Source organism: Dipteris shenzhenensis, chromosome 27, assembly GCF_047967505.1.
Source record: "Dipteris shenzhenensis isolate YYH24624 ecotype China chromosome 27, Dip_SZ_1.0, whole genome shotgun sequence".
In the NCBI taxonomy this organism is placed as follows: Eukaryota; Viridiplantae; Streptophyta; class Polypodiopsida; order Gleicheniales; family Dipteridaceae; genus Dipteris; species Dipteris shenzhenensis.
The window spans coordinates 3,317,386-3,343,885 of NC_141622.1; the positions used below are offsets into that span (position 1 = coordinate 3,317,386).

Consider the following 26,500-nt stretch of genomic DNA (forward strand, 5'->3'; position numbering starts at 1 on the left):
TGGGTGAGTGATATTGTGAATCTCCATCTATCTAGGCTTAACTTTTGCTTGTTTTAATAAAGATTGGTTAAATTCTAGCTGTCTCATTCTTAAGGCTTTACTTTTGTTCAATGAATCAATCTACTACCAGTTGACTTGGTAAAGCCTTTGGATGTCAGATGTATGATCGATCTTCACTGACTTCAATGAGTTATGATTCTTCTAGGTCTAGATTTCCTAAGGGTATTGAAGTATCTCCGGGCTTGTCAACGTTTCTAATTTATACTTTTTCCATGACTTTCTAGATGGAGTTTCCATAAGAATTCAACTTACATATATGATGCTATGCATTTATTTATTTTATAGAGTTGACAAGTGAGATTCTGTTAATAGCAGTAATATGGTTATGATCGTTGTCAGTGTGCTGAGTTGTCCTCCCACATTTCCACAGTACACTATTTGGTAATATCGACCATTTTATTGATAATACTACTCTTTTTTAGAGGACGAGTTTGGACAAATTTCTAGATTCATCTAGGTATATTTAAGTTCTCCATGATTTCTTGGCTTTTATGCAAACTTACAGCTCAATGTTAGGAGGAAGTAGACGAGCTGTTTTTCAGCGGTACTAGCCTCATGCTCCATCTTGAGCATTTGCGAGGTACGGATTTAAATGCAATAAACGACTTACAGCTCGTTTTCCTTCAGCTAATTTTGGCAAGCTATTCTGGATCTTTGGTGTTGATCCTGTAAGGCATGGATTTGATATTCTCTTTCATTGGGTTAGTTTTTGGGCACTATGGACTTTATGGAAGGACCGTAATCAGAGAGACTTTGGTGACCCTACCCTGTCTACGTATCATTTCTTCTATGCCTACATGGACGGTATCTGGACTATCTTGCTTTTTTGTCCTATAATGAGATCTTTTGAGCTTATAACTACTTGTTGCCTCTTCTTTGGGGAGACAGTTTCATAGTTTCTTGTAATATAATTCAAATGAACTTCACCAAAAAAAGTGTGTGCTTGCAAGCTCCCTCAACATGTTTTCTTGTGGCGGCTTATGCTTGGAGTTATTCCATATGGGCAGATCTTGGCACGTTGACATTGCTCCTGCTACTTGCCACAGATGTATGGCCCGCGGCGAGTCCTTGGCCATCTCTTATGGCATTGCCTTGTGACTCCTGATTTCTTGTTTTATTGCAGCAGCTTCGTTGGGCACATTTTCCTGGTGCTTGCTTTGGCAAGCTCTTCTGGATGTTCGGGGTTCACGGTCTTAGGCAAGGATATGATCTTTTTTTTCTCTTGGGTGCACTATTGGGCACTATGGAATGATAGAAATCATAGTCTTTGATGATCTGTCACGAGCCAAGCTTCACCTTTTTTGGTCATCTCTGCGGTAATCTTTCTTTGATTGTGTGTGTGCCTGTGATCTGGATTATCTTGCATTCTTGTCATATAATGCCATCTTTTCTTCTGTTCATCCTTGCATCACTCTCTCCAAGATACGCATTCTCTTGGAGACCTTTGGCCCTGTTAGAATTGTTATATTGCTTCTTTTAGTCTCTTAGTAGTAGCTGTTCCACTTTGTAACAGCTATGAATGTGCATTCTTCTAAATGAATTCTTTCTTCTTACAAAAAAAAAAGTGTGGCTTCAAAATAAAATTCAAAAAATAAATGACATACCACTTTCTCTGTGTGTGCGTGTGTGCGCTGGGGGGGGGGGGACACTATTCGCCCAAAAAAAAAGTGTGTGTGTGTGTTTGTGTAGTGGCTTTCTAAGGCTAACACAGATAGATAGATAGATGTGTGCACTCTTGTGTGTGTGGGGGGAGAGAGAGAGAGAGAGAGAGAGAGAGAGAGAGAGACTCACAGGTGCTTGCCTTGCAGCACATGGTTCTTGGTGGGCTTCCTTTACTTATTTTATCTACTATTCAAGGAGACCCTGCTCTTGCGGGACATGTTCAAGATCTACAATTTGAAGATTGGCTGGCTCTAGGATATACCTCTGTTTTTGGTAGTGCAATAAGTTATGGTGTATTTTTTTACAATGCAACAAGAGGTCTTCTTCTTTCTTCTCTTATATATCCTCCCCGCCCACACACACATGTGCATGTGCGTGCACACATCTATCTATGTATCTAACACTTAGAAAGTGAGAACTGATAGATACTCCAGTCAAATGTCCAACTCATAAGCAAGAAATTTATGCTCAAAGTTTATGCCAAGCCATTGATAGTTTTTGTGTTGGGTTATGTTGTGTTTTCAGGAAGCTTAACCAAGCTAAGCTCTTTGACTTTTCTTACGCCAATGTTTGCTGCATTCTTTGGGTAAGTATAGAGTCTATTATTTGATGGTATACATATTGTATTTTTTCTTTCTAAATTTTGGGCAAGCACTGATGTTTGTTGCATTATTTGGGTAAGTGTAGAGTCAATTGTTTGTTGGGTATTTGGGGTCTCGTGTATGTGTCCATGTGTGACTGTGATCGTGTGTGTGTATGAGAGTTGTCTTACGAGAGACATTGTGTGCTATATGATTAGAATGTTTGAATGGTCAAGTGATCTTTGGGATGGATAAGGTCATTGTAGGTGTTCGACATGACATAATAAGTGATGTCAAAGGTTTAGCCCTTGTGGCTATATAATGATGTGTGAGGGAAAGAGGGGAGTGGAACAGTAGGAGACAGTAGACACTAGGGAGTGTGGGTGTGTAAAGAATGCATTGAGCCACACCACAAACTCAAAGGTTTTATTAGGATTAGGTATTCACCCTATGACTGTCTTAGGACAGTCATAGCGGTCCTAACATTTAAAGGGTGGCAATGTGCCTTTACCCCAACAACCTCCCACCTAAAGGCCAATGTGCCTAAAGGGGAGAAAAGAATAAAAATTACAGCAATATACAGTTATTGTATACAAGACCATAAAATAAGAAATGGTCTCATCCTAATCCCATGATGCGGCGACAATGTGCAAACCACTCTGTAGGCAAGCTCTTAGTGAGCAAATCTGCAGGATTATCATCAGTGTGCACCTTCACAAGCTCAAGCTGCTTGTCCTCCAGTACCTCCCTGATAAAATGATATTTCACATCTATGTGCTTGGTCTTCTGATGAAAGACCGGATTCTTTGCCAACATGATAGCACTCTGACTATCACAATGCAAAACTGGTATATCTCTTGTAATGCCCAAATCTCCCACCAGCCGAGTAAGCCATATTGCTTCCTTGCAAGCCTCAGTGGCTGCAATATATTCAGCTTCTGTGGTTGACAGTGCAATGCATTTCTGCAAACGAGACACCCATGATATAGCACCTCCTGCAAATGTGAAAACATAACCGGTAGTAGACTTCTGGTTATCTGCATTTCCTGCATAGTCTGAATCTGTAAAACCATGCACCAATGCATCCTGCCTACCATAGCATATGCACAAGTATTTGGTAACCCTTGAGATACCTCAAGACACCTTTCACTGCTTCCCAGTGCCGCTTGCCTGGATTTGCCATATACCTGCTGATGACTCCCACCGCAAAAGCAATATCCGGACGAGTGGCAACCATGGCATACATCAAAGAACCAACTGCAGATGCATACGGAACCTTGGCCATCTCAGCCTTATCATCATCTGATCTGGGGCTGTCCTCATTCTGAGTTTTAAATGTGGAGGCAACGGGGTACTAATAGACTTCCCCCCCTCCATTTTAAACCTCTGTAGTACTTTGCCAATGTACTCCTTCTGTGACAGAAACAAAAGTCCCTTGGACCTGTCACGAATAATCCGCATACCAAGTATATGGTTTGCATCACCCAAGTCTTTCATGTCAAAAGACTTATGCAGTTGCTTCTTCAAAGCACTAATCTCCTGCTGAGATTTGCTGGCAATCAGCATGTCATCCACATATAGAATGAGTAGCATCAAACTGCCATCCTTTGCCCGTTTGGTGTACAAGTAGTGATCGGTCTCACACCTATGATACCCTTGGGACTGCATGAAGGCATCAAACTTCTTGTACCATTCCCTTGGTGCCTGCTTGAGTCCATACAAGCTCCTCTTGAGCTTACACACAAGCTTCTCTTTTCCTTTAACAGCATATCCCTCTGGCTGACTCATGTAGATCTCATCATGGAGATCTCCGTGAAGAAAAGCAGTCTTCACATCCATCTAACATAAATCCATGTCCTCATGAGCAACAAGAGCTAACACTGCTCTCAAAGTAGTCATCTTGACAGAGGAAAAGATCTCATCAAAGTCAATGCCCTTCTCCTGCTTAAATCCCTTGGCAACCAATCTGGCCTTATACCTCGGTAAAGCATTTGAATCCACTTTGACTTTGTAAACCCACTTGCATGGCAAAACCTTTCTGCCTGCAGGTAGCTGCACCAAGTCCCATGTATCATTTTGAAGTAAGGAGTCCATTTCTGATTGCATGGCTTTCTCCCACTTCCTTTTCTCTGTTCTTCCCATAGCTTCCATGAAGCTGGAAGGCTCACCACAATCTGTCAGCATGATAAAATCAGCCACATTATTGGCTCCTGGAACAAACCTGTCAGGAGGCCGTTGTACACGGGTGCTCCTCCTAACAAAATGCTCCGTATTAGGCTGCTGTCTAGCCTGTTCGTCATGCATGACGGGTGGCTGTACCACCATATTTGGCTGTCCTACAGCGCCATTTGCTGGCATATCCAGTGGTGCATCATTGGCAAAATTGTCTGGCTGATTTTCAGCCTGTATACCCTCTTGAACAGGGTTATTTACAGCAGCCTGCTGCTGCATATTAATGGGCATTCTTTGCTGTCTGACATCATCATAAACAACCCTCCTGTATTCCACAGGTTGCACGGGTTCTTTGTGCACACTATCCTCTTTAGAGATGACGTCATTGCTGCGTATAATCTTCCGTTTGACAGGATCCCATAACCTGTACCCCATTTCACCTTCGTCACCGTAACCTATGAAGATGCATCTGAAAGACTTTGGCTCCAGTTTGGTGCGCAGTTCTTTGCGTACATGAGCAAAGCACTCGCAGCCAAACACACGTAAGTGCTTGTATGAAGGTGGCTTGCCAGACCACACCTCCTCTGGCACTTTCAGCTCCAGAGCCTTGTTCGGCAACCTGTTAATTAGGTGAACTGCTGTTTGCACGGCTTCTGCCCAAAAGCTATGGGGCAATGCAGCATAAGACAACATACATTGAACTTTCTCCTGAATAGTTCGATTCATCCGCTCACTCACACCATTTTGAGGTGGATTATGAGGGGTTGTGAGTTCCTGTTTAATGCCCTTAGCTTCGCATAACTGTACAAAAGCATGTGACACATACTCACCCCCATTATCGGATCTGAGGCATTTCAGCCTGCATCCTGTCCGATTCTCAACCTGAGCGACAAACTTCTTGAAAGCATCTAAGGCATCGCTCTTATGCTTCAAGAAATAGACCCACACTTTGCGTGTGGCATCATCAATAAAAGTAATGAAATACTTTGCACCCCCTAGTGATAGCTGTGGCATCTCACACAAATCAGTGTGCAGTAGATCAAGCGGTGCTCTATTCTGGGGAGTTCTCCTCTTATGAGGAGTCATAGAATGCTTTCCAAAAATGCAATGATCACAAGTAGGCAAATCTGAAAATGAAAGAGACGGCAGATAACCCAAACGTGACAGTTCTTGCATTCCTTTAACGGACATGTGTCTCAACCGGCTATGCCACAATGAAACCTTCGGCAGCTCGGTTATGGCAACAACATGATTACCTACACTGGAAACAGAAAGAGGGTACAAGGTATCACTCTTATAACCCTCAGCCACTACAACCTGGCCATCAATAATCACCCATTTGGAATCCCCAAATGTGGTGTGGTAACCACTGTCATCCAATAAGCCAGTGCTAATCAGATTTTTCTTGATTTGCGGCACATGGCGAACACCATCGAGCATGAAAATGCGTCCGTCAGGGAATACAATCTGTACACTGCCAATCCCTGCAATCTGACATGCATAGTTGTTCCCAAGATGAACAACTCCATGAGTACCTGTATAGGAAGTAAACCACTCCCTATGAGGTGTAACATGAAAAGAAGCACTTGAATCCAAGAGCCAGGTGTGCATGTCAGCCACTACAACCTGGCCATCAGTAATCACCCATTTGGAATCCCCAAATGTGGTGTGGTAACCACTGTCATCCAATAAGCCAGTGCTAATCAGATTTTTCTTGATTTGCGGCACATGGCGAACACCATCAAGCATGAAAATGCGTCCGTCAGGGAATACAATCTGTACACTGCCAATCCCTGCAATCTGACATGCATAGTTGTTCCCAAGATGAACAACTCCATGAGTACCTGTATAGGAAGTAAACCACTCCATGAGTACCTGTATAGGAAGTATCACTCTTATAACCCTCAGCCACTACAACCTGGCCATCAGTAATCACCCATTTGGAATCCCCAAATGTGGTGTGGTAACCACTGTCATCCAATAAGCCAGTGCTAATCAGATTTTTCTTGATTTGCGGCACATGGCGAACACCATCAACCATGAAAATGCGTCCGTCAGGGAATACAATCTGTACACTGCCAATCCCTGCAATCTGACATGCATAGTTGTTCCCAAGATGAACAACTCCATGAGTACCTGTATAGGAAGTAAACCACTCCCTATGAGGCGTAACATGAAAAGAAGCACTTGAATCCAAGAGCCAGGTGTGCATGTCATGGCCATCAACAACCAAGGTATGTGCAATCACAGCAGAAGAGCATAAAACATCATGTCTATCTCCATCACTGTCCTCTGCTGCAACATTGACTGCATCCAAGTCATCTGCCTTGGCCTTGCCTTTGCCTTTGCTTCCACTGCCTGCATCCTTTGTCTCAGCCTTCTTGGCTTTCTGATCCCGTATAAACTTGAAGCACTTAGACTTCACGTGTCCCTTCTTGCCACAGTAAAAGCATTCAATATCCTTTTTGCCACGGGACTGACTGCGGGATTTGGACTTGCCAGCAGATCTCCCCTTCTGCTGAGTCCTACCTCTTTCCTGCACCTGCAAAGCATTGGAAGACTTGCTGCCCATATTGTTCTTCCTGCTCATCTCCTCCATAAGGAGAGAGCTCTCCACATCAGCATACATAAGAGTGACATTTGAATTTGACAGGGTGGTCTTGAAAGTGTCCCAACTCTCAGGGAGGGTACACAACAAGAAAGCAGCCTTGAACTCCTCATCAAGGTTCAATCTCTGTGCGATAAGCTGTGTAAAGATGGCATTGAACTCACTCAAATGTGAGGTCATAGCTGTACCTTCCTTCATGCGAAGGTCAGCGAGCTCTTTCAGCCAATAAACCTTACTGGCTGAGCTCTTTTGGGCATACAACTCTTCTAACCTCTGCCATAGGCCATAAGAGGTCTTTTCTGCCTGAACATTGAAGACAAGAGAATCAGTGAGAGTAAGCATGATAGACACCCTTGCGGACAAATCAAGCTCCTCCCACTCATCATCTGCCATCCCAGATGGCTGGACACCCTTCAACCTTATGGACTAAGAAATCTTCTTCAACAGAAGTACATTCAAACATTGTTCTGCCCATAATGCATAATTGTGTGCCCCTTCCAATTTCTTTATGTTCAGCATTGAGGATTCACTTCCCCCTGATGCCATATCAGACAAGGAAAGTGCCTGACTCCCTGTAAGTCAAAAAAATGACTAAATAAAATTCTGATTTCTCAGAAAACCTGCTCTATCAAGAGCCAGGAGCACTCACAATAGTGCTGTTTTTTACTGTCAAAAAACCTGCAGCAAAACAGAAAATTTTCCCTCCAGTCACTGTACCTTCTGACACACTGTACCGTGCTCAAATAGGCATAAAACAGTAACTACAGAATGCTGCAGCTGTTCCACAAGTGCTTTACAAGTGCATCATCATCTGACGAAACGTAAAACACTGATGTCCTGATCACTTCTCCCACCTCAGATGAGGTATTGCACTGATTAAACATGCATCAACCACTTGGCATACACTATACTGACCACTGAAAAATGCTCCAAACACCTCAGCCTGTCACAAACCTGCAACAAAGCATGGGACAAATCCCAACAAATCACCCTTATGTCAAGGGGATAAAAGGCATCTGAAGTCTCTACACAGTGACCAAAGTGCTCTCAAGCACAATCTGGGCAAAAGCCCCTTGATTTGACACCTGTACCAAGTGATAAACACCCTCAACAATGAGGTAGCATACAAAATTCAGCGCTCTCCTGGCACTTTCACCTGACAATGTAATGCATAAACTGCCTATGTGCACAGTAAAAACACAGATCCCAACGTACAAACACCGAAAAGAAAATCTTTTGAGCACTGTCAACGATGGACAGTTAGGGACCGAGTAAACTCGATGCGCCCTGGCCAAGCGTGGCTCAACTGAGATTTTCTAAGTGCCGTACACAAAATGTGACCTGCAAAGAAATGTCACTGATACACTGCGGAAAACGAGACCAATGTGGGCACCCTGGCTCCACACTGCCCCAAGGCATACACTGCATTCACTATCAGGCAAAAGCCCTATGAAATTGTCACCCGAAAACTGAGATTTGCACTCAGCAAAAGCATAAAAGCCCTCTGCAAAATCAAGGCATATGATCTCCCGTCAAAAACTATGCAAACAACCACACACTGTGGCCCCGGTCACCTCCTAGCAAGAGGGACAATGAGAGTATTTGTTGTACCTCAAAAAAACACAATTTTACTCTGAGTAATCCTCGGGAAATGCATAAACAGCCTTGTTGTACTTTGTACCTGCGCGTACTTGCATGTACCACGCAAAAGAGCAGAGTGCTCTTCACTCTTTTCCTTCTTCCCCAAAAAAAAAATTATGTGCCTGCTATACCTGCAAGTACCTGCTGTGCCTGCACAGAGTACCTGCTGTACCCTGTACTTTGTTGGGGTAAAGGCACATTGCCACACTTTAAAAGTTATCACCCCTATGACTATCTTAAGACAAGCCAAGAAGGCTGAGACAAAGGATGCAGGCAGTGGAAGCAAAGGCAAAGGCAAGGCCAAGGCAGATGACTTGGATGCAGTGAATGTTGCAGCAGAGGACAGTGACAGACATGATGTATTATGTTCTTCTGCTGTAATTGCACATACATTGGTTGTTGATGGCCATGACATGCACACCTGGCTCTTGGATTCAGGTGCTTCTTTTCATGTTACTCCTCATAGGGAGTGGTTTACTTCCTACACAGGTACTCATGGAGTTGTTCACCTTGGGAACAACTATGCATGTCAGATTGCAGGGATTGGCAGTATACAGATAGTATTCCCTGATGGATGCATATTTATGCTTGATGGTGTTCGCTATGTGCCGCAAATCAAGAAAAATCTGATTAGCACTGGCTTGTTGGATGACAGTGGTTACCACACCACATTTGGGGATTCCAAATGGGTGATTACTGATGGCCAGGTTGTAGTGGCTGAGGGTTTTAAGAGTGATACCTTGTACCCTCTTAATGTTTCCAGTGTAGGTAATCATGTTGTTGCCATAACCGAGCTGCCAAAGGTTTCATTGTGGCATAGCCGGTTGGGACACATGTCCGTTAAAGGAATGCAAGAACTGTCGCGTTTGGGTTATCTGCCGTCTCTTTCATTTTCAGATTTGCCTACTTGTGATCATTGCATTTTTGGAAAGCATTCTATGACTCCTTATAAGAGGAGAACTCCCCAGAATAGAGCACCGCTTGATCTAGTGCACACTGATTTGTGTGAGATGCCACAGCTATCACTAGGGGGTGCAAAGTATTTCATTACTTTTATTGATGATGCCACACGCAAAGTGTGGGTCTATTTCTTGAAGCATAAGAGCGATGCCTTAGATGCTTTCAAGAAGTTTGTCGCTCAGGTTGAGAATTGGACAGGACGTCGGCTGAAATGCCTCAGATCCGATAATGGGGGTGAGTATGTGTCACATGCTTTTGTATAGTTATGCGAAGCTAAGGGCATTAAACAGGAACTCACAGCCCCTCATAATGCATCTCAAAATGGTGTGAGTGAGCGGATGAATCGAACTATTCAGGAGAAAGTTCGATGTATGTTGTCTTATGCTGCATTGCCCCATGGCTTTTGGGCAGAAGCCGTGCAAACAGCAGTTCACCTAATTAACAGGTCGCCGAACAAGGCTTTGGAGATGAAAGTGCCAGAGGAGGTGTGGTCTGGCAAGCCACCTTCATATAAGCACTTACGAGTGTTTGGCTGCGAGTGCTTTGCTCATGTACGCAAAGAATTGCGCACCAAATTGTAAACAAAGTCTTTCAGATGCATCTTCATGGGTTACGGTGACGAAGGTGAAATGGGGTACTGGTTATGGGATCCTGTCAAACGGAAGATTATACGCAGCAATGACGTCATCTTTAAAGAGGATTGTGTACACAGAGAACCCGTGCAAACTGTGGAATACAGGAGGGTTGTTTATGATGATGTCGGACAGCAAAGAATGCCCATTAATATGCAGCAGCAGGCCGCTGTAAATAACCCTGTTCAAGAGGGTATACAGGCTGAAAATCAGCCAGACAATTTTGCCAATGATGCACCACTGGATATGCCAGCAAATGGCGCTGTAGAATAGCCAAATATGGTGGTACAGCCACCCGTCATGCATGATGAACAGGCTAGACAGCAGCCTATTACGGAACATTTTGTTAGGAGGAGCACCCGTGTACAACGGCCTCCTGACAGGTTTGTTCCAGGAGCCAATAATGTGGCTGATTTTATCATGTTGACAGATTGTGGTGAGCCTTCCAGCTTCAAGGAAGCTATGGGAAGAACAGAGAAAAGGAAGTGGGAGAAAGCCATGCAGTCAGAAATGGACTCCCTACTTCAAAATGATACATGGGACTTGGTGCAGCTACCTGCAGGCAGAAAGGTTTTGCCGTGCAAGTGGGTTTACAAAGTCAAAGTGGATTCAAATGCTTTACCGAGGTATAAGGCCAGATTGTTTGCCAAGGGATTTAAGCAGGAGAAGGGCATTGACTTTGATGAGATCTTTCCTCCTGTAGTCAAGATGACTACTCTGAGAGCAGTGTTAGCTCTTGTTGCTCATGAGGACATGGATTTATGTCAGATGGATGTGAAGACTGCTTTTCTTCACGGAGATCTCCATGATGAGATCTACATGAGTCAGCCAGAGGGATATGCTGTTAAAGGAAAAGAGCAGCTTGTGTGTAAGCTCAAGAGGAGCTTGTATGGACTCAAGCGCCTGGCGCCAAGAGAATGGTACAAGAAGTTTGATGCCTTCATGCAGTCCCAAGGGTATCATAGGTGTGAGACCGATCACTGCTTGTACACCAAATGGGCAAACGATGGCAGTTTGATGCTACTCATTCTATATGTGGATGACATGCTGATTGCCAGCAAATCTCAGCAGGAGATTATTGCTTTGAAGAAGCAACTACATAAGTCTTTTGACATGAAAGACTTGGGTGATGCAAACCATATTCTTGGTATGCGGATTATTCGTGACAGGTTCAAGGGAGTTTTGTTTCTGTCACAGAAGGAGTACATTGACAAGGTACTGCAGAGGTTTAAAATGGAGGGAGGGAAGTCTATTAGTACCCCGTTGCCTCCTCATTTAAAACTCAGCAGTAAGGACAGCCCCAGATCAGATGATGATAAGGCTACGATGGCCAAGGTTCCGTATGCGTCTGCAGTTGGTTCTTTGATGTATGCCATGGTTGCCACTCGTCCGGATATTGCTTTTGCGGTGGGAGTCATCAGCAGGTATATGGCAAATCCAGGCAAGCGGCACTGGGAAGCAGTGAAAGGCGTCTTGAGGTATCTCAAGGGTACCAAAGACTTGTGCATATGCTATGGTAGGCAGGATGCATTGGTGCATGGTTTTACAAATTCAAATTATGCAGGGAATGCAGATAACCGGAAGTCTACTACCGGTTATGTTTTCACATTTGCAGAAATGCATTGCACTGTCAACCACTGAAGCTGAATATGTTGCAGCCACTGAGGCTTGCAAGGAAGCAATATGGCTTACTCGGCTGGTGGGAGATTTGGGCATTACAGGAGATATGCCAGTTTTGCATTGTGATAGTCAGAGTGCTATCATGTTGGCAAAGAATCCGGTCTTTCATCAAAAGACCAAGCACATAGATGTGAAATACCATTTCATCAGGGAGGTACTGGAAGACAAGCGACTTGAGCTTGTGAAGGTGTATACTGATGATAATCCTGCAGATTTGCTCACTAAGAGCTTGCCTACAGAGCGGTTTGCACATTGTCGCCACATCATGGGATTAGGATGAGACCATTCTTATTTTATGGTCTTGTATACAGTAACTGTATATTGCTGTAATTTTTATTCTTTTCTCCTCTTTAGGCACATTGGCCTTTAGGTGGGAGGTTGTTGGGGTAAAGGCACATTGCCACACTTTAAAAGTTATCACCCCTATGACTGTCTTAAGACAGTCATAGGGTGAATCCCTAATCCTAATAAAACCTATGAGTTTGTGGTGTGGCTCAACACATTTTACACACCCACACTTCCTTGTGTCTCTCCCTCTCTCTGTCTCCATCGTTCCACCCCCTCTCTTTCCCTCACATACTTGCGAGGGCACGGATCCCCAAAAAAAGCTGTCGAAATTCTCAAAAAAAAAAAGCACTCGAACCTTGGCTGAGGGTACAGCCGGTACGGCTGTACCTATACGTGCACGCGTCCCGAGGACGCTGCTGAACAGTAAGATCTGTGCGTGGCCGGTTTGTGCGCGGCTGTTCACAGCCCGCTGATGGAGGTTGGCTGCCTGTGTGCAGCCGGCTGCTGCTGGTCACACGACCCGGCAGCTAACAGCTGCACGGCCGGCTGCCTGTCGCGGCTGGTCGCGGTCGCGACCAGCTGCCTGTGCAGCCTGGCTGCAGCTTGCAGCTTGCAGCTGCAGGCTGCAGCTGGCCTGGCTGCGCGCGGCCGATGCTGCGCGCTGGCTGCGCCCGCCTTGGAGCTGCCGATAGTCGCTTGCTAGCGAGCTGAAGAGCTCGCTGCTGCCCTTGAAGAACCGCGTGCTGCTGCCCGCGCTGAAGGAGAACCGCCGCACGATAGAATGCTGCCCGAAGCCTTTACACAGCTCGAGCTGAGACTCGAGAGCAGTTACAGTGCTGCCTGTTGACAGAGGGGAGAGGGAGGGGTAGACCGGAGTGAGAGAGGGAGGAGGTAGGCTCTGATACCACTTGTGAGGGAAAGAGGGGAGTGGAACAGTAGGAGACAGTAGACACTAGGGAGTGTGGGTGTGTAAAGAATGCGTTGAGCCACACCACAAACTCAAAGGTTTTATTAGGATTAGGTATTCACCCTATGACTGTCTTAGGACAGTCATAGCGGTCGTAACATTTAAAGGGTGGCAATGTGCCTTTACCCCAACACGATGTACTTGGTGTATCGAGGTAATTCATCCTACTTCCAGTATGATCTCTACCTCTTGAGCATTGTTACACTTTCTCTATCTTTCTCGCTGTACACACATGTAGCCATGGTCATCTTTCATTTGTTCCATGGAAATGGAAGTGTATGCAAGAGAACACGAAGATGAAGGAAGCTGAAACGAGGTGGAGGCAAATGTGAGATCCAATAGGGCATTTTGGTCCTCCTCCCATGTGAGGCCATTTGCAGAGAAAGTTGTTTCCTCATTTGTCAAACCCTCCACAAAGGGAGGGGCTAGGCAAAAAAGGAATCTTGTGGTAGAATTTCAACAAAAGAATTATAGCAGCTCAGCTCTTCTTTTTCTAGTAGCTATCATAGCTTCAGCTTTTCTTTGTGTTATAGGAAGCTAGGAATGGGTACTAATCTTTGGAATTCATGTTTTTCTTCTTGGGGGGGGGGGGGGGCATGAGTACTCCATACTTTATTGACTCTCCAAATTATAAACTAGCTCAAAGATCAGATTCACCCACCAGCTTGACTTGTTGCGGCATCAATATGAAAGAGAAGACTAGGATAGTCATAGAGATTAAACCTTGTGATGGACCCTAACTAGCGTCAATACATGTGTAGTGATGACTAACTCACCCACAAACTCAACCTCTAACTGAGCTTAGGGGGGAAAAACTGAATTGAATGCCCAAGTAATAATGAGGCAGTCCCAAATCTGACATTTCAAATATCCTTTATAGTCCAGCCCTTGAATCTGTAGTTTTTGGAGCATTCATACTAGTGAGCAGTATGTCATCGACATTTAGGACGAAGAAGAGCAAATCCCCTCCTTTCACATAGAGGTACTCTCTTGCTGATGATTCTGCATTCTCTGGCTAGTAAAAATTGTATCAATTTTGGCATACCAAGCTCTAGGAGCCTGCTTCAGACCACATAAGGCTTTCTTCAACCTGCATATCTTGTCTTCTTTGCCAGGTACCACAAAACCAATGGGCTGAGAGACATAAACGTCTCCTGGAGGTCCTCATTTAAGAATGCAGTTTTATGTACAGCTGATGGATATTCCATCCATAAAATGCAGCTGATGCAACCACACACTTGATGGTGGTCATACGGGAAGTGGCCGCAAAGGTCTGGACTCTGATCATACTGATCATAATTCCTATGCGTTTCCTGTGCGCATAGCCCTTTGCAATGGGACATGATTTGTAACTGTCTACAGAACCATCTGATTTGCGTTTCAGATTGTACACCCACTTAGTTCCAATTGCTTCTTGCCTATAGGCAAGTCCACCAACTCCGAAGTGTGGTTTTTCTATATGGAATCTATCTCGGCTTGCATAGCTTGCATCCAATGCACATTGTCATGTCCATCATCAAAGCAATCAGGTTCATCCATCTGAAGTATCTTGCTGACCCAAACTGATTCACAACAATGAGCATTTTCTCAACATCTCTAGTGTCACTCTGTGTGCGGCTTGGAAGAGACGCAGTGAGCTGCTCTTCTCAAGAGTACGCGTACGGTCAGCCAACGAGGAACAGTCCTAGCTTCCTGTACGGATGTCTTTTGTGTGCCACTGCATGCTTAATCTCTTGCTGAGTGAATGGACCAGCCATAGAATGAACTGATGTGTTAACCACTGAAGGGCCCTGGTGCAGAATCCAGATTCTGATTTTCCAAGCTGTACATTCAGGTGAAATGAGCAGCAGTCCGTCAAAGGCATCTGATGAACACCAATTTCTGTCAAAATCAGGAAGGGGCAGATCTGCATTTTCTGCAAAAATAACATCCCTACTGGTAAAGGCTTCTTGGTCATGGGATTGTAAAGTTTGTAACCCTTTCTGTCACCATGGTAGCCCACTTCTCCTATGGATATGATTGTGACAGCAAGAAACAAAATACCAATAGGAGCTAACCAAGAGGGGTTCCAGTGTTGTCCTTGTTAATCGTCCCTGCTTCCTCTTAATGTCTTGCTGTTGCTCTAGTGTTACTGTTAGTCTTACTTCACTAAGGTTGCATTGCAGTTGCTGAATGTTTTCATGAATAAGCTCCATCTCCATAGTAGCCTCCATCTACATGATGCAGTAAGTCAAATGCAATTTTGTTTCAAAAGTAAAACATATGGGCTATCCACCGTCTCGAATTATGAGTGGTATTCATTGTGTCATCAAGCTTGTGTCTCAATTCTTGAAGGACACATGCATAGGCTACACAACCGAATGTAAGGAAGTAACCCACACCAGGTTTTCTGTCATACCAGGCTTGATATGGTGTCATCACCTTAAGTGCTTTGATGGGACACCTATTTAGAATATGATTTAAGCACATGATGGCTTCCATCCAAAACTTATATGGCAGCCCTTTAGCCTTAAGTATGCATCTCCCCTTCTCTATTTTTTCGTTCAGCCACTCCATGATGCTGAGTGTATCGAACCATGCATTGATGTTTGATGCCTTTCTTAGCCAAAAAATCAGTCAATGCCTTGGATATATAAACCCCCCCCCCCCCCCCCCCCCCGCCCCGCCCCCTTGATCTGAATGCGAATCTGTATTCAGCATTGAAATTGATTCTCCACCAAGGCAACAAAGTACTGCACCATCCTTTGGGAAAGGAAATCTATGTAATTTTCCCCCAAAATACAGCGCTCACATATATGCTTGGGAGAGAGATCCAAAAGAGGTAAGGCATCACAAAAGGCTGCCAAAATTTACATTCCCAAACCTGGCATGCCATAACTCTGCATTCTACATGGCAGAGGTAGACGTGGAAGTGGCATTGTGGAATGTGCTCTCTTCTCATAGGCATCAAGCTGAAACAAATGGTGACAAAGTGTGCCTGGACACCAATGCATAAGCTTGCTCTCTGTCATGCACTGTACATTTGTCATCTTCAAAGATGACCTAAAAGCCTCTTCGAGTGAAAGAGGACACCGAAAACAGATTCTTATGAATCCCAGGGACAAACAAAGTATGCTAGATGTGGAGATTTGAGCCATCCACAGCTGTAAGCAAAATCTCTCCAATCCCTAACTGGATAAGAAGTATTGTTGGCACATAAGACTTTCTTGCCAACAGGTGCACATGACATGTCAAACAATTCGTTTTTGGACGTGATATGGTGGGATGCACCGCTATCAAATACCATGTTTGGGCCGTTTTATTAATGCTGAATGTTGGTGACTCCCAAGAGGGATTATAGCTACAAGTGAAAAATGCCCAATCGTGCTCAACAAAGTTGGCTGAAGTATCATATTTCCTTGCATTATGGGCTGAGCCTGATACAACCATACTAGACTCTTCTTTTCCTTTGCAAGCCTCTTCAGGCACTCACTGATGTGATGAACCAGCTTCTTACAATAATGGCATTTACCGTTCTTGTTAGCCTTTCCAGCATCCTTTTTATCCTTCCCAAGAGCATGTCCAGAAGTATTTTTAGAACGATGGTCAACGTCATATTTGGGATGGTATTTCTACTTGCCCTAATCCTTGGCTGAAAATGCATGTTTCCCACTATGAGTATGTGATGACGTATTCTTTCTAGTTGTTCCTTCTACAATAAGAGGCACGCCTACTTCTCAAAAGAGAGAGGATGCGGATGCCCCCTCATAGACAAATTGAGTGATGTATGGAAAGAAAGATAGGACTCCGGTAAGGAGTTCAAAGTAGTGGAAACAGGCTGCACATCCTTATCTATATTCATTAGTTGATCCCGAGTTTTAGTGACATGGTCTTGCATAGAATCCCCTTCATCCATGTACACCGAATCAAGCTCTGTCCTAGAAAATGAGACTCTAACTTCATTGCAAGCATGGTACATGGCTTCCAAAATATGCCAAGCAGCTTTCAAAGTTTGGAAGGACCGAATATGAGGAATGATAAACATCTTTACTGAAAGTGAAATCAAGGATAAGACTTGTGCATATTGAGTATCACACCTTCTCTACATAGGAGTGACACATGCATTTTCTTGCACTAATGCGTGTTGTGCACGTCTTGCGCCACAACCATGACCCCCCCCCCCCTCTTGTTACGGAGGGGTGTCTGGCGCAATTGGACCAGGTTGGGATTCTTCGCTTGTGACACAGCCCTTGGCAACCAAAAGATTACAAACCATAAAGATCCAAAGAGAAATCCAACCTAGCCTCATGGGCAAGCATGCCAAAGACGTTATTGGGATTATTGTGTGCCATTTTGAGCAAAAAAAAAGGAGGCAAAAAACTTGGACAAGTTCACATGATGTGAACCCTGCACAACCAAAAGAGGAAGTCAATGCTTGGCTTGAGGATGCACCTCAAAACTGCCGACAAGACTCCCTTGCTGGGATGTGTGTTGAACTCTTAACCTAGCCAATGGTTGGCTTGCAAGGCATATAACCATTGACAACTGCACGTACTCAGAAATGGGCAGCTAAATGCCTCTAAAAACAGTACAAACAATGACTGAAAATTGCTTTCCATGAAATATATGTCTTCCTCTCAAGTAAACCTCAACTAGTCAAACTTTATCTTGTTTCAATCAACTCTTGTTTGACTAAAACATTAAATTCCAGAACTGGATGAGCTGTTTTTGCATTTGGGAGTGCAATAAATGAGCTGTTCTTTCACAAGTCTGCCAGGAACAGGTCCAAAACAGCAAAACATTCTCTTACAGGGTTGCACAGCAGGAAAACAGAAAAACAGTCCTGAAGATGACCTCAAATTGTGTTCTACCAGAAGAAAACAGCAGTGCCCAGTCTTGAAGCACGTGCTGGAGCAGGAAACTCACCACAAAAGAGGTCATCCAGCTGTAAAACAGCACCAGAAGCCAGCTGTGCGCCTGTAAGAATTTAAAAACACCCTGTTGACAGGTCAACCTGTGCAAAAACTGCTCCAAACAGCCTCCAAATGTGTTGCAAGAAGAATCGCCCAGCTGGAGAAGCCTTGCAGAAAGTGAAATCAGCCCAAAAACAGCTTGAACAGCATAGAAAAGGCACCTGCAGCAAGCAAAAATGCTGCAGGAGCAGTCGCCTATCCTTGGAGCAGCTCTGGGATCCCTCCTGAGGTGAAAGATGCAAGTGGGGGAGGTGTTGGGGAGCAAGGGCAGCCTGCTCTAATACCAAATGTTGGAAATGGAAGCGAGTTCGCATGACAACACGAAGTTGAAGGAAGATGAAATGAGATTGCATCAACAACAATGAAAGAGAAGACTAGGGTAGTCATAGAGACAAAACCCTAGAAGCGGCCCTAAGTAGGATCAATTCACGTGTGGTGACTAACTCACCCTTTTACAAACTCAACCTCTGAGGTTGGGGGAAAAACCTTATAAAGGAAAAAACTGCCCCTAGCCCCTTATTACATTGGCCATGTTATGCGCAAGTTGAGATAACAAGGCCTCGTAAGGGTTAGTCAGCATTATCTCCTAGATAACCGACATTTATATTATGTTTATCTTGTGCTTTCTGTATATGGTTATTGAGTTTAATGTTAAGGTCGTCGGTGATGGTGGACGGTATGGGCTAGGTGAGTCTAAGACCAAAGATCTTGGACGAAATTATGCAGATATGCCTAGGAACAAATGGAATTCATGTATTTAATGATTGGGGTAAAATAGTGCATCAAAGGGAGACCTTAATCAGTGGACATGTGGCATCTTGACTCATCTAGGGAGATGGGGCTTAATAACACATTGGGGGGCTTGAACGTTTAAGATTGATTGGGAGGAACATATACAGGTATTGTCGCAAGGACCTGTTCCAAATTTGTGCTAGAATGGTGAAAGGGAAGCCTACGCTGTAGGCATTGACAGAAGTGACAAAGGTCTGCATGACAAAGGGATTGTTGGACAATGATTTATCATTGTTGTAGAAGATAAGTGTTGGATTGAGCGGAGAATTGTAATTGCTCACCAAAAAATTTCAGTTTGAAGCGACAACGAAGAGAATAGAGTGGGTTGTTTTAGCGTGTAATAGGCCATTCCCTCAAAGATATGTAGAGCGTTTGAAGGGTCAAGTGACGTTTGGGAATGGATAAGGACATGGTAGGTGTTGGACATGACATCATAGGTAATGCCAAAGATTTATCCCCTATGGCGATACAACAATGTACTCATTGTATCCAAGGAATTCATCCTATCATTCAGACTTGAAGCGTGATCTCTGCCTCGTGAGCATTGTTACACTTTGTCTATCGTTCTCTCTCCACAGATGTAGCCATGGTCATCTTTCGTCCTCCATAAGTCTTCACCTAGCATAGGCATGTGCAGCTTCTAATCCGGATTGTTTGATGGTATACATATGGTTTTGTTCTTTCTAAATTTGGAAAAAGGATCTCAAACCACTAGCCCATTTGCTATTAACAAGGGCCCTAAACCCTTGGGGCTCTTTAAGGAGTATATAGGACTCTCTTCCTCCATGCAACATTAAGTTACCCGTTATATCCCCTGGGTGAGCTAGAGAAGTAAAGGAAATCTCTATCCAATATTGGAATATCGTTTTGAAGATCTTACAATTTATAAAGTTAAATTAATGGAAGTAGTGTATTATAGCTATAGCTGAAGTACTAAGAATAATTTAATGCCGAATCTTTTGAGGGCTATGCTCATCCTCAATTGCTTGGGAAGCTAGGAAAACTCAAGAGTGTATCACCTTGGAAGTAAAATTGTGGTTATTTCTAACCGCTCTTGATGGCATAAGGTAGGTAGCATACGACCTTTAGGCATAAATTTACTCCCTTGTACTAATGCATAGCATCAAGCTCATAGTTAGTTTCTTAAGTCGATGACTTAAAGCCTTTGCCTAACAAGTTGAAACACTTGCGATATTTTGTGTTCCACATATTGTTGAGAGTTTCAAAACTCAAAATTTGTGAAACCATTAGATAAAAAATTGAAGTGATTGTTGTAGCTTTCAACCATCTAAACATGAAAATTGAATTGTCGTTATCTTGAACTATGAATAGAATTTGATCCACATATATTGCATGCTGGGAAACGACGACAACATGGTTAATTATGAACTCAAAGTTCAAAGTCTTGGCTAAATAAAAGAATTTGTGTAAAGCGTAAAGGAGTCCTCGTTCAAACTAAAATATGTTATTCAATCATCAACAAACAATTCTCTTGCAAATTGGTGGGAGGATTCTCCCAGTCAAGGCTTCCTTGATGGTATGGGCTGCCAATATTCTTCAAGATCATGTAGGAGGGATCTATAGGTAGAGCTGTAGTTTCTATCGTATTTTCATCTTGGCTGACCCCTTTTTGTAGGGGTGCTATGCAGAGGGCATGGGCCCTACAAGTCTTCGGCAAGACCTTATGGAGATTTTGGCTATGGGAGGGCCGCCCACTTAGGGACATGAAGTGGGACATTGCGGAGTGCTGGTCAGCCCATGTCCTCAAAAGGGAGCATACTCTTCTCTTCTCCTATAACACCCTTCTCTCTAGACGTCTTCAGCTCTCTTCAGTCCCTTGGAGAACGTTTAGGGTGAGATTTGCTATAACAAGAGACCTACCCAATCTTCTCTCAAGTTTGGTCACGTTTTTGGTGCAGCTGCAAGCCTAGAAAGATAATCAACTTATTTTCACTAATGGCATGTGGAAGACTTCCTATTGTAGGCATCATGTATTTGGTCTGTGTATTTGGCAATAGACCTTGTGGATATTTTGGCTATGGGAGGGCTGCCCACTTTGGGAGGTGGAATGGGACATTTGGGGAGTGGTGCTAGTCAAAACAGCCCCCTAGATAGATCCTCTTCCTCTTTCTTATACCCCCATAATGGTAAGTCTCTCCAGTCTCCCAAAGACCCTCTAGGGACAGATGCTGGCTACAACAGCAGTTCTTCTCTCTCCAAGTTCTACGTACGGCTGCTTTTCACTTACTTCTTTTGGCCAATGGCACGCAGAGAATTGCTGATTGTCCCTTAGGGAGGGAAGGCACATGCTATAATTGTTTTGGATTCCTCTAAGCGAGAATACATAATAGCCTTTGGAGGTATTAGGTGGCGCATGGATCTATGTGCCCAAAATGATGAGCCCACTCTTCAGCGATCCTTGAACATTGCACAGGGTATGATTTCTTGGCTCTCCTGCTTGGCTCACAAAGGGTGATCAAGCTTTCCGCTTCGAGGTGGCTTCCTTGCTACATGGTGGAGACAGCTCGATGATACACCAAGTGATCACATATGTCACACCATTACCCTTGTAATGCCCCTATTGTTTAACCAAGGATGATGTCTGGGAGAAAGTGGCCTAGAACATTGTCTTCTGTTGGAGCCTTGTGATGGGCGGCCAGAAGATACACTCTGCAGCCACATCAGTGAGCATTTAGTCAGACATCGTGTATATACAATACACTTGACCTTGGTGTAGGAGCAGGAGGGTTTTAGATGGACTTCTGAGATTCACACATGTTTCAGCAAGGCAGGGCCTGGTTTAAACCTTTTAAATTGTTAGAAATCAAGGAATCTGTTGATTGTAGTCCCCTGAACTGGCTTTAGGGCTCGAGGGTAACCTTAGGCAATGAGTTGGAACCCTAAGAAAAAGAGCGTAGAAAGCTGTTCTTCTCACAACACCCTTGAGTACGGTAATAAAAGTGTTTCTTTTTTTTTTGGGCAGGGAAAAATTATGAACTATGTAAATTTTACGAATCATATGATGCACATGTGATAACTGTCAAAGAGTGATTCTTGTATGTGAGGAATATGAGTCAAAGTTCCTGGCCACTGGCTTCCTAGAGCTCGTACCCTTGACATTATCAGCAGATGCAACTTCGCCTCCGCAGATATTAATAAATCTTTCTTTACTTTTCTCTCTCAGATGGATAGGGAACAGAGCTGACATAAGCCAGTGGCAACCAATCACCATCCTGGAGATGACCTACAAGACCCTGCCTATATCTGTGCCCTCTCTTCCCAAAAATTATCCGTGATACGCAGACAGGTTTGTTCCATAACGAAACATCTTGGAGATTCACTTTAGAGGGGCAGTGAGAAACAGGCTGGAAAGGAGCTGCAGAAGGGAGCTGAGAAGGGAAAGAGGTCTTTTAGATGCGGATGGGGAGACTGAAAAGGGATAACAGGGGTTGTACGAGGTTCAGAGGGGCTGCATAATCATGGTTGCTTCAAATTTGGCATTCACAACTCAAAAGGGGAATAATTGGGACCCTCCTCCCAAAAAACAGCCACCTAAACCCAGACACCTACCCACCCCAAATACTCAACCCCCACCACAAACTCCTTGCCCCCCCCCCCCCCCCCCCCCGAAAAAAAAAAACAAAATAAATAAATAAAATAAAAGTGGGATCACAAGTAGACATTCTCTTGAATGGCATCAGGCTGTCGTGTCTGACAAGAAAGGAAATATTTCCTTCATCGGGACATTGAATTGTTCTCATGTCTTTACCAGCTCATTTCTGCTAAACACCATGCTGCCCACTCAGTCAAGTCCTTCTACTGCCTAAAGAAGTACCTACTGATATTGTAGGCGAGTCTCAGGACTGTCTTTAACAGAGGAGAGGCTCTGCAATATATTTTACATGCCCTTTGGGCTATGTGTTATTGATGTTTAGTTAAGATCAGCATTAGAGGGACTTTTGAAAGAATTGCATACAATTGTATGTTGCCATGGTCCTAGATTTTTGTGCACATATAGCCATGAAATGATCTGAATTCATGATTTAGACTGGCTTTTTTTAAAAAACTTATAATTTACCTTAAGAATGTGGTAAGATTGCATTCAGGATGTGCACTGTAGGCAAGTTGCCATCTTTTGTATTCCTTTCCGAGGCAGCATGCTAGCTCGAAAGGAAAATGCAAAAACTCAAGGCACTACAAATTAAAGCTGCATATCAACGAGTATTGCAACCCTAATACAGCGAGAGAGAGAGTGAGATCCTGTCTTCCTACAATAAATCTATAATAAGACACCAGTGGTTTTAAAATATCATGTAAGATTTGCATCTTTATCTGTGCCCTCATTGATGTCAGCTTACAACATTCTAAGTGTGGCATGGAAAGACAGTGGGCCCATGTTACGGCTTTTTTGCAGGGAAAGAGGAAGTACTGTGTTGTCAGTAGGAACAGAGATTTGTATTATATATGGTGTCCAGGAGCCTTGGGGAACATGAAATATTCTCATAAATGTGATGCGTCTCTTGGTTGCCATGCTGGCAAATGATACTGTGGTAGTGCTGACCAACGGCTCTTAACATTGGGGGATGTTGATGCAAGATAGAGGGACAGCAGAATTGGTTTTAGTGCATGTGCAGAGGCATGGAGGTTTGTGTTTTGTTTTGGGGAACGGGGGGCGGGGGGTTGTGTCTGTGCTTGTGCTAATGTGGGAGGTTGAGACTCTTATCCATGGCACCATGGAATATAATGTTTGTTCTATATCAAGGTATCTCTCTATTATCAGTATTTCAATATGTGTGTTTGTGTGTGTGTGCGCGCATGTGTGCACTCATTCCTATGGAGACCTTCCTCAGGCCCAGGTGGAAGAATTTTATTACTGTTTCTAGCTTGGAGTACTTTGGACAGCTATGACTGTACATTAAATCTCTCTTTTACAAAAAAAAAAGTGCATGTGTGCGCCTGCGCGTGCGTGTGTGTGAGAGAGATCAGTCGCAGATTGAACTGTGCTGTTCGGAATTACCTCCTGCAAGGAGGAGATGGCAAGAGGAGTAGCTACGAATCCAGGAGATTGGCGTTTACAGAGATCCCATGCTGGCTGAGCTCGCTTGCTGCAGATCTTACCAATCCAACCACTGCATGCTTGGAGATGTTGTATGGATGACCAACCAAACCGCCCACCAGTGATGCTATACTGGCTGTGCAGATGATGCTTCCTTTCTTAGTGGGTATCATCACTCGAGATGCATGCTTCGTCCCGAGAAGCACCCCTCGCTCATTCGTCACCATAACCGTCTCGTAATCGTTTATGTCCGGTCTGCCCAAGGTAAAGTTTGCAGCTCCCACTCTGCCGGCATTGTTGAACATGACATCCAGGCAGCCATATCTGGTCATGGCAAGGTCTGAGAGAGAGAGAGAGAGAGAGAGAGAGAGAGAGAGAGAGAGAGAGAGAGCATGCAAGAGAGAGAGAGAGAGAGAGAACATTCATGTGTCCAATCAACATGAACATTGCTCTTTTTGTTCTGATTGGCAACGATCTCAAAATATGTCATGGGTAAATGTGAATGTATTAAACTCTCTAGGTACCTTTTCTTGGATGAAACCTTTACTCCTATCCAAATTGTGGGCGCTGTTGTCACCTTGGTGTCAATTTACTTGGTGAACACACGATCGTCAAACGGCAAAGAGGAAAACAACTAAATTGAAGAGTCAGGAGATGAAAGAACATTTAGACGTGGCCAATATGACATCTTTCTTGGTGAGGCTTTAGTACCCTCCAAAAACGGTCTTTAATGTGCGGTCTTGTTTTTGCAATGTATATAGTTCAAATAGTTAGCCTTTTAATAGTTTTCTGTCACAGCCTTTATTTGGAAACTTTTTCAAAGGTAAGATGGAATGGGAGCAACTAAAGATTTTGGTTAGTTTACGTTTTCAATTGTACCTTGGGGTGTTTAATTTAGGGCTCATGTAAGGTATGCCGATGGAATTCTACTGAACATGCTAGTTGTAACTGTACTAAAAGCAAATATCAACAATCAAATGTAAGGTATGTGGATGATATTGTACCCAAACCCAAGTGGTTAACTATTGTTATCAAGGCAAGGATATTCTTCACTTTGCATCAAACAATGGAAAGGGTGCCTTGTATTATCAATATACTTAAATTGACTTATGGTCATGTTTCTTGTTTTCCATTGATGAAATGTAAACTAGTTCACCAGCATAGAAGTGAGCCAACTTTATGAATAAAACTATGAACAATTGCTATGATTTCTATGTAGCTTTATGTTTATGTTGGAAGCATTCACATATTTAAATGCTTTTTGCTTTGCAAAGTTTGATATATTTTATTGTTCCTTTAGGTCAAAATAGTTATAACACCTTGGGTTTACGTTAGCGCTATTATTAAGACATCCGATCTTACTATTAAGTACTAGCCAAAAGGGTCTCTAGATGTTGTAAAAGCTCAACATATCACGTATCATAGTGCAATGAAATCAATGCACAAAAATCAGATTCTTCAAAGAAAACAAAGAACATAGTTTATTTTGAATTTGTCGAGCATGATACATTGTATATTGCTATGCCCTTTGTAGATCTTATTTATTTTATCTTTTGTGGTTGCTAGTTAATTATAACAACCATGTTTTGTGCGAACAATGTTATAGATATGACATTGTAATATCAGGTAGCAAGTCTTTGGATATTGAAGAGTTGCAACTTTAGCACGTATTAAAATGCAATTGGAACATATAGTTGTAAAGATATGCTCCAAAGAAAATGCACACTAATGAGGTCGTTGAAAGTGAAAGATGTCTTCATACAAAGATTAAAAGTAGCTTGAAATTTGGTATTGTATCAAAATAGATTTTCACATATAGAAATAGCAATTAGAATATGTGAGTTTTGTTTGAGAGCAAGTGATGTAGTTAGATTTTCACAGATTTTTGGGGAGATTTGATGAAATGTCATTTAAATCTTGAGGTTTGAAACATTCAATAGGTTCTAGAAAACAAAATATTGATAATAGAAAAAGCATAAATAAAGTAATCAAGATGAAGTTTAGTAAAATAATTTAGAAGACAATGTAATAATGTAATTTTATAGTATTTCACAAACGATAAAGTGTATGGATAGCTTTGTTGAATGACAAATTTTGGAAACGTGATGTGCTCAGAATGTATCGTTTGTGATTGTCGCTTTTTAGTTCATAAAGTGTATAAGACCATCCTCCAATACTATAATATCATTCACGGGGAAATCATTCAAATAGAGGAAATTATCTTGTTAGAGGAAATTATTCGAAGAGATTGCAAAAAGACCATCCTCCAACACTATAATATCATTCAGGAGGAGATCATTAAAATAGAGTAAATTTTCTTGTTAGAGGAAACTATTCAAAGAATGTGTCTAGAATTCAATGCAACTATTGTCACAAAATTTGGGCATTGTAAAAGAGATTGCAGAAAGAAACACTTTGATCAAAGGTTAATACAACAGTAACAAAGGAA

General features: G+C 43.1%; 1 protein-coding gene across 4 annotated transcripts in view; it reads left to right on the forward strand.

Annotated features, from left to right (window-relative positions):
- The window catches only part of LOC147883745 (nodulin MtN21 /EamA-like transporter family protein), an 85,697-nt gene extending 60,481 nt beyond the window's left edge, over positions 1-25,216 (forward strand). The window contains exons 5-8 of one of the 4 annotated variants that reach the window (XR_015543678.1): positions 1,869-2,040; positions 2,248-2,308; positions 24,572-24,747; positions 24,950-25,216. Coding sequence is in view for 2 of the 4 variants with exons in the window: in XM_087398835.1 (XP_087254961.1) it covers positions 1,869-2,040; positions 2,248-2,308; positions 24,572-24,689 (351 nt within the window). In the remaining 2 variants the exon portion in view is untranslated. Of the gene's footprint in view, positions 1-1,868; positions 2,041-2,247; positions 2,309-24,571 lie in introns of all 4 variants that reach the window. The other 3 variants (XM_087398835.1, XR_015543679.1, XM_087398836.1) reach the window with 3 other exon arrangements.
- Positions 25,217-26,500: the final 1,284 nt, after the last annotated feature.